Source organism: Helianthus annuus, chromosome 3 (assembly GCF_002127325.2).
Source record: "Helianthus annuus cultivar XRQ/B chromosome 3, HanXRQr2.0-SUNRISE, whole genome shotgun sequence".
NCBI lineage: Eukaryota > Viridiplantae > Streptophyta > Magnoliopsida > Asterales > Asteraceae > Helianthus > Helianthus annuus.
In genome coordinates this window covers 152,317,917-152,327,169 of record NC_035435.2, presented here as the reverse complement: position 1 = coordinate 152,327,169, position 9,253 = coordinate 152,317,917, and the positions used below count along the sequence as shown (strand labels likewise).

Genomic DNA, 9,253 nt, shown 5'->3' with positions numbered 1-9,253 from the left:
GTGCGCGGCGCACCAGAGTGAGCCAATACGGCGCGACTGTGTGGCGCGCACGTATAGGCTCACAAGTGACGTGGCGCACGCGCGCATGGACTTGAGCCGAGAGGACGCACCGCGCATGGTGACGTGGCGCATGCGCGCATGGCCAGTGAGCCAAGAGGACGCACCGCGCATGGGTGTGCAGACCTGGGCGCGCACGAAGCTTCCAGCATTGAATGACAGTGCAGTTTCAATCCAGCTTTGTAACTGACGAGTTAATAGGCTTTGACTGAGAATTAAATGACGTATTAAATTGCATTGAAGACGTTTAATGCAATTTAAACCTCTCATTTAATTCGTTTTTTGTCTGTTTCAAACCGGGAGCTGTATAAATACAGCTCCATACCTTGTTGAAGGATTCACTAACGAATACCAGCAACACAACAGTAAACACCACTTTCTCTCAAAAGCTTCTTGATCTTTCTCAAGCAGTTTTCAAGGTAACCTTCGGGTTGTAGGCGAACTCCGGCAGTACGCTGCTTCGGCTGTTGTACCCTGGGAAACAAAACGAGTACTCTTGGGAGACTCGGAATTTGTTTTAAGGGAAGCGTGTGTACACGTGACTCAGCCATTCTGTTTCTACCCCTTCTTGTATTGTCGTTTATTTCAGTTGTAATTGTAATAGTGTTAGCTTTTCCTATTTCTGTATTGTAATCTGTCAATAAAATTTGTTTATTTTATTTTTATTTACGCGAACGGTTCCTACAATTGATTTGTCCTTTTATTGGTAAATTATTGATCTGAATTTTTTTTGTTGAAATTTGAATATAAGAAATCTGATTGAAGAAATTTTACGTTCAAGAACGTAATAACGATAATAGAAGTGACTGCTCAGAATTTTAAAATGAGTTTACGTTTGATTGATCGTATTACGACAAAAGAACTGACTTATCGTTTTTAACTTTCTTCAATCGTCTCTACAATTGTCATCTGTGCCTGGAAAAATTCCGCTCAGTCAAACATAGTTTAACATTGGCGAATACCGTAGTCACTTCTTCCAACGTAATTTACGTTCTTGAATCACGACAATAAACATGCCGGAAACCGGTAAACTTGATTGAAATTCGTTGCCATTTACTATGTTTTGCTTCTCCCATGGTTTGCAATTAGGAAATTAAATGTTCTTGATTATTAAAAGGTTCTTCAAATTATTTTATATATCCCTCACACAGGTGTATATAGAATTTGTTAGGTTTTGATGTATAATGGTCTGATTTTGATACTTATTTTTTATTTTGATGCTTAATTGTGTAATTTTGATGTTTGCTATGAGCCTCTGTAATATGTATATACGATTACCCAAAGCTGGTATGACCCGTTATCGGGGATGTATACACGCACATCTTAATCCCCCGCGAAGTAAGTGTCAATTGTTTATTGGAACGTATGCCATGTGTATATTTGTATGTATGCGTATGTGTGTGTATTAAGAAGCATTTATATTGTAATGAAAAATGTGTAAATAAACTGTAGGTTCACATAAAAAAAAGTTGTTTTACAAAAGTGTGCATAGTTAAATTTGATTAAATAATTAATGTAATTGTCAATTCTTGGTTTGTTTTGCATTCTGATTTATAATATCTAAATATTGCAATGAAATACATATATATACAATGTAGTTGCAAGTAGGAAAGGAGCCCAAAAAGCAGAGTAGAGTATATGTATGTAACCTTTCATGAATAATAGTTATTTTTACTTTTAATCTTGAATTAAAGAGAGTTTACATATGTATAAACAGTTAAAATCCTTGAAAGTATATGAAGAGAAAAGATGCCCCTTTGTGTGCAAAAGAAGATATGGGTTGTGGACTTAACAACACTTCAAACCTTGCAGATGAGGTTTGAATTAGGTTGGAATTTTAAGTTATGGACACTTTATTTACTTTCTTAGTTGATTTGTTTTTTCTTTTTGTTTTTTTTCAGCCCATTTAGGTTTGTTATTTTGTTAAAATCATTGGTAGCAATGTTTTATGGAATTTTTGATACCTTCATCCAACTTATGATGGTATTTGATTTAATTTTCACATTTAGTATAAGTTGGAAATCTCTAAATTTATGTCAAAAGTGGAAAAGAATGGAGGAGAATGATAGTTTAGTGGATTATTGGTATTTCGATTTATTAACTTAGCTTTTGTAAAATAGCGAAAAAAGATAGGGTTGTAGAGTACGCTTTCATATGTTAAGGAGATCAAATTCCTACTCGATATAAATTCTAATAACACGAAGTGTTGTTGGCAATAACTTTTTAACTTATATAGAGTAATTGCAGGTGGTGTCAAAGTTTAGTTGACTTGAATCCGAAAGTAGCGTAACCAAAAAGTTGCAAACTCCATCCAGTGTTGCTCCTCAAAACACATTCTGTTTTTTAAAGTAAAATATTTTAGTGTGGTGTAATATGCTGGGGATAAATTGTTAGATATTTTAGTGTAATCGGGGATTGACTTGGTGATCAAAGCGAATAATAATACACATCAAGCAAGTTAGGAGGTGCGGGAGTGCACGCTTGTTTGAGTTATTATTATTCGAAGTGTACGGGTACTCTACGGGGGTTCCAAGGGGGCAGCGCCCCTGGGAGCAGGGTCCAAGGGACGGCAGCCCCTGGCGGGGTCCAAAAATTTTCGAAATGTTTGAAAATGACAGTTAAATGGCAGTTTTGTCCAAAAATTGGATTAACTGCCATTGGGCAGTTACACCCCAAAACTCTCAATTTTCGTAGACAATTTTGGTCACAATGGTTCATCAATTCACACAAACAACATACACTAGTTCAATTTCTCGAAATCAGAGTTGTATCCGATTGAATTATTCGGGTGAACCACCAAAATAATTTGATGAGAGTGACTACACGCCTCTCTGATCGTCCGGTTTCTGAAATTTCCCCAACAAAAATCAAGATGAAAAGTATGATTTGCATAAATTTAAGAAATTTCGTATTTTATATAGTGATACTAAAGACAATCATAATTAACATCCCGCCGCAACGCGCGGATTAACATAAATTTGTTGTTAATTACATTTGTTTATCAAGCTAAATGTCTTTTAACAAAATAAATAATATTTTAAGCCCAATATAAACTTATATTATGTAATTATTAATTAACAAATGGAGAAATATCAATGAGGTGGTGCTTCATTTGCAAAGTCAAAGCATTTAAATACTTTAGGAGATGAGGAGGTTTTGGGTTCAAGTCCCACAGGCAGCAGAGAATAAAATAAGTTTGTCATTTAAAAAATATATATATATAAAATGAGGCCCAAATAACATTCTAATATGTTATTATTTGCAGTTAGTATAAGTAATGGCGGTTTCCAAAATGGAATACCGTATATATGTAGGCAAAAGATCAAATACAAATAATCTTAAGATACTAAATATACAAATTGAAGGAAAACTCAAAAAGACAAGGTGACATTTTTGTAATTACCACCAACTATCAAAGTTACTATACAAATGTGAACTCAACCAAAAATACCTAAAAAACACAATTTTTTTAATAAAAAAATCGCTATATTTTGTTAGCAAAAACAAATTTTTTTGCTGCTACTAAAAGTAGCGATTTTTAATAAAAACGTTAAAAATAAAATAAAATAATTTGTTTGTGTGTGTGTGTTTTTTTTTAGGTTTTTTGAGGATTTAGTTTTTAGCATTTTAGCTTGGGTGTGTGTGTGTGGGGGGGGGGGGGTAGGGTTTTTTTAGATTTTTGGGGTGAGGGGGGTTAGGTTTTTTTTTAGGTTTTTTAGGTATATTTGTAGAGTAACTTTGATAGTTATTGATAATTACAAAAATGTCACCTTGTCTTTTTGAGTTTTCCTTCAATTTATATGTTTAGTATGTTAAAATTATTTATACAAAAACTTTCCCCTATATATGTAATCCTTTTGTAAACTTTCATTCTCACCAATTCAATTCAAGAACACTTTCACTTAAAAGATTTTTGTACCATTTGCATATATATTCAATTCCGACAATTAAGAACACTCATCCTTAGATTTAGACTTGTGGTTAAAGGTTTCTCGATGATCCATATGCCTTGAAGACAGATACACCCATGTGTGTTTAGGCTATAGGGTGTGGTCATGACCCACCACTATGACCCTGTACGTCAGTACCATGTAACCCACTTCTAATTCACCATCCAAAACCACTACCCTAAGGTAGTGTTTGGTATGCAGGAATGAGAGGTGGAATAGAATGGATGATTACGAGGGAATGAAGAAAAGGGTGTTTGGTTGGTCAGTGGAATGGAATCACCCATTCCAAAATGCATTCCATTCCCTCAAAATCATTCCTTCCACCCCCTATGTTTTTTTTCCATTCCATCCCCTCTTGCACCATTCATCAACAACACAACAACCCACCACCTTCGCCACAATCCACCACCACCACCACCACCACCCACCACCGACGCCATCGCCGCCACCCGCCACCACCTCACCCCGACAGCCACCGCCGCCGCCGCCACCCACTCGCCACCGTTATCACCCACAGCTGCGACCAACCACTAATGACACTCGCCGCCGCCGCCGCCCACCACCATCGTCGACGCCACTACCGCCACCACTCATCGTCGCCGCCGCACCGCCACTCGCCGCCACCACCACCACCCATCGCCGCCGCCGACACCTACCATCGCCACCTATAATCACCCACAATCATTACCACCGACCACCACCACCACTCACCGTTGATGTTATTACTCCATTTTTCTTGTCTACCGAACAATACACAATAATAACTCATTCCATTCACACATGGTAACCAAACAAGACATGGAATGGTAATGATCCATTGCATTCCCTCGTCCATTCCATTACCTCGTCCATTCCATCCTTCGTCCATTCCATTACCCCATACCAAACAGACCCTAAAGGTGTGGTCATGACCCAAATCACTAGCCGCTTATTTATTTTAATTTATCTTTGTCTAAAGAAAAAGGAAATGATTTGTTGAAAAATGAAAAGGAGGACCATGGTTGCCATGGTTTAATCCATACAAACCATGATAGATCAAGCAAGGGGTGGTGTAGCCTTCCATTCATGTTCCTAGATGGCAAATCATGTCCCAACCATGACCCCACACCCTAAGCCTTATTCATTTGATAAAATGGGTATAATGACGGATGTTGATGAGTCAGTCATATTTGACTGTAGCTTATATTGATTTATTTTTGTTCATATGCGAGCAGTGGGATATGTTTGGGGGCAGGGCCTTGTCTTGTGTTATATTTGGATGCAATGCGACTTATATTAGGTTATAAAAATTAAAGGGTGTTGATGAGTTATATTGAATTGTATTTACTGTAGCTGTTTATGACGGGGTTTTGCCTTAGTTTTTTATGGAAAAACTTCAACCTCTGATAAATAACATACCTTTGTTAAGCGACACCCATTTCAAAATAAATTTCATTTTCAATTTGTTGTAAAAAGCAAGTTGAAATGAACAAAGATGCGTGGTGATGGACCCTAGTTCCTTGAAAGCATATTCAGAGTGATGGTGGTGCAAACTTTAAATGCGTGCTTATCACTTCCCAACGTTTATTCCACTGATCAATTGCCCGAGACTCCTATCCGTTAGTGAGTTCTTATTTACCTCTAGGTTGTCGTCCCCTAACAAACGAGGTCGGATCAAAAGGGAAAAGAGGAAACTAGCTACCAGTGTTGTCAAAATGATTGTTGTAGCCTGTGTTAGAAAAAAAAAAAAAGGATACAACTGTGACTAGTGGATTACCACTTAAATCAACCTCAAAAGGCACCGTGTGGTTTAGTACTTTAATTAGTCAAAAGGCACCTTGCGCACACAAACAACTTAATATATAAATTCATATGTAGCAGCCAATAATACCAATATAATCAATATTGTTTCAAACAACTCTCTGAAAAATGAGGACTTTGAGCAATTGGGACAAAGAGGTTGATTTTTGCTCATCATCACCGAGTAGCAATCCAAGTGCACTGCATGTCCACAATACATAGCTGTTATTGGCTTAACAGATTCAAAAAGATAGTCATGACATACGGGACAATCACGTTTAATAGCGTTCTCCAAACAAACATGAGAACCTCGTAGCTCTACACGAAGGCAACATCCACACTTCTGGCAATGATAGTTGTTTTCACGACCATGGAGTCTGCATACGCCGCAATCATGACAATGAAACTGTTGCTTTGATATATCATCGTCATACAACTTGCAAATTGCACAAAAGTATTCACCCATTTTCACCCCACAGTTAACACAAATATGAGAAACCTGTTGCTCGGTGTTACAGATCAAACATACAACTTGCTTAACATCTTTTAAGACCATTTTGTGCCTTTCGTTGGGGTTGCTTAACGAGCTCGTGTAATTGTTGTGGCAGTGGCGGCAGGAAAATAACTGGTTACAGCAAGGAGCACGAAGTTTGCATCGCCTCTTGTAGTGCTCACACCCGTGTAGCAACTTTCCCAAATTGTAATCTGGTGCTAGCTATATTTATATATTAAGTGTGATTATCAAGTATAATCTACATTTATAGAGCTAGAGCATCTAGATGAGAGTGCATCAGATGAGATAAGCAAATTTATGTCACTACATGAGTTATTATTAGATTATAAACTTAATTATGTGTTTTAATGTACTTAGGATAATTAAACTTATGTTATGTATATATGTAGCAAATAAGAGAAGAGGTATAACGGTTGATGAATAACGGTTCAAACCGGCAGTTATTCCCGTCAAAGAATAACCACCATATCAACCGACACCTCTTCGTGTATAAATAGACATTTGCCGGCAACCTTTGCCGACACCAAGATATTTTCACAATATCCATTTCAGTTTATTTCCGTTCTGTTTTGTGTGTGCGTTTATTATCGTGTTCATGATCAAGGTTAATATGGAATTCACTTCCAAACCTAATAGATCCAGTTCGGATGTTAATGATTATCAGACAAGTGATAATCTTCCGCTCCTAAGAAGTGGTATCAGAGCCACGGTGGGAAATCGAAGAAAATCGATCGATATTACACGATTCCGGGCACAACCGGATGAAGAACAAAACAGAGGATACGGAGACGGAGACGAATTCAACCCCGATCGCACAACTCCGCGATCACGAATGTTTGCAAGAATGAAGCGGGAAACGATGTCATGCAAACGTGGTTCCGATAAAGTGAATGAAAGACAAAGATCGGAAAAGGAAAGGGTTGAAGACGGCTATGGAATGGGCCGTAGTATTCACGCAGACGGGGAACCATTCAAGAGTACCATACGGGGAAAAGATGAAATACCAAGTATGAAATTCGCAACACGTGCAGATGACGAAGAAGACGTTCGTTCGAAGGAAGATGAATCAAGAATTAGAGAACAAGAAACTGAAGAAAACAATCATGAATTGCAAGTCTCTGTGTTGATGCAGATTTTGTGTCCGATGCTTGTCGAATAGATTAGTTATTATTGTACGCTGAATTTGTAATAGTTAGTGAAACGGTCAAACAAACGTGTATAGACCCGCTCGTTTGAAGTGGTCAAACGAGAGGGTTATTTGGTTGACCGTGTGGGTTTTGCTAGACAAATTATGGTTGTATAATGTTTGGTGTCGAAGGATAAGGCATCGAAGGATTGTGTATATCCTTCGATGAGCTCGAAAGATATCCATCGATAGATAGATGAAGATGGACCTCGAAGGATATGTCATCCTTCGAGGTATATGTGTATCTTTCGATAGCTGGATGATCGACAGATGATCTATCGATCAGTCAGTTAGATCCTTCGACCATACAACCTGTGTTGGGTATAAATACCAACACTTTGTCATTTGCAAGACTAAGAGAGAATAGGGGAGCTCATTTGAGAGTTCCCTGTGAGCTTCAGTGTGTCTGGGAGAGATCACCACTTGATCTCTCCCCGAATGTATACTCCTTTGGTATTAGTTCGGTTATCATGTAATCGGGCCGACTTGTAATGTTTTACTACCGGATTAATACAAAGTTGTTTGTTTATCATCTCTAATCTCTTCCGTCTTTGAACATAATCACGAAAATCACGGTTTTGATCCCGAAACAGGGACCTACAATTGGTATCAGAGCCATGGTGCCCGATTTAGTAAAACTAACCGTTTACTAAGTCACATGTGCTCTAGATCTGTGATTTTTGTGCCTTTTATTCAAGATGTAAAAATGGTGAAAATCAAGAAAAACTCAGATCTGGACCCGAATATTCAGATCTGTGCTGAAACGAGGGTTGGGTTTTATGTTTTTCACCTAAGTACTCAAGTTATCATCATCAAAAATTATCTACAAAGTGTTTTCATCAATCTGCAGATTTACACAACCTCCTGTGTTCTTGATGTTCTTGACATCTTCATACCCCGAAAGATGAAAGAAATTCAGTTGTTGTTTTTCGAAAGTTCAAAGAGAATCGAAAGGTCATCTTCAGTTTTCGAAAGATCAAAAGGAATTCGAAGGGTCAACTTAACCACTTCGAAAGATCAGATGACTTCGAAGGGTCATCTCAACAGAATCGAAAGGTCAACTTGATGTCTTTGAAGGATCATTCCATCTTTTTTCGAAGGATCATCAACTTCGAAGGATGCGTTGTATCGAAAGATTATCCTACAACTTCGAAAGATCAGGTAGATTTCGGAAGATCATCAACAACTTTGAAAGCTCAGACAGGTTTCGAAAGATCATCAAGAACATCGAAAGATCAGGATGTTAAACGAAGGATCCAGATCGAAGGATCAAGCATGTTTCAGAGAGATTTGTTAACCGAAAGATCCAGATGTTTCGCAGGAGAGAGAAAGAGGTAGGTGTCCGCACATGGTTGGGGTTTGAGTTGTCTGCTCTTGTTCTTTGGTTATCGCAGAGAAGAGGTAGATGATGATGATGTCGGCTGATACTCTTTTGTCTAGGGTCTGCCTTATCTCTTTGGTGTAGTGAGATGTTAGGCCTTACAATGAGTTAGGGCCACGAAATTCCATTGGGCTGTTTATAAATCAAGTGAATGGGATTTGGGCTTGCATCAAGCTTGTGAAGTGGGGTGGTGACATAATTAAAATATATGAGTGATAATTGGGCCTCATTATTTTTTATTATTGTTGCCAATATCATTTGTGACAATTGGATTTCTATGATGGGCCAATAGAGTGATGGGCTAATCTAAAAGTCAAGTTGTTATGGATGTTGGATTTTCATTAGTTTATTTGTTTGAGTAAACAAATTACTAGTGGGAGTCGAGT

At 37.9% G+C, this 9,253-nt stretch overlaps 1 protein-coding gene across 1 annotated transcript; it reads right to left on the bottom strand.

Annotated features, from left to right (window-relative positions):
- Nucleotides 1–5,841: 5,841 nt before the first annotated feature.
- LOC110932246 (E3 ubiquitin-protein ligase MIEL1) lies at nt 5,842–6,847 on the bottom strand. The gene is made up of 3 exons (XM_022175597.1): nt 6,735–6,847; nt 6,543–6,603; nt 5,842–6,501 (listed from the first exon to the last, which is right to left on the bottom strand). The coding sequence occupies exons 1-3, from the start codon at nt 6,845–6,847 to the stop codon at nt 5,842–5,844; spliced, it is 834 nt and encodes a 277-aa protein (XP_022031289.1).
- Between the last annotated feature and the right edge of the window lie 2,406 nt (nt 6,848–9,253).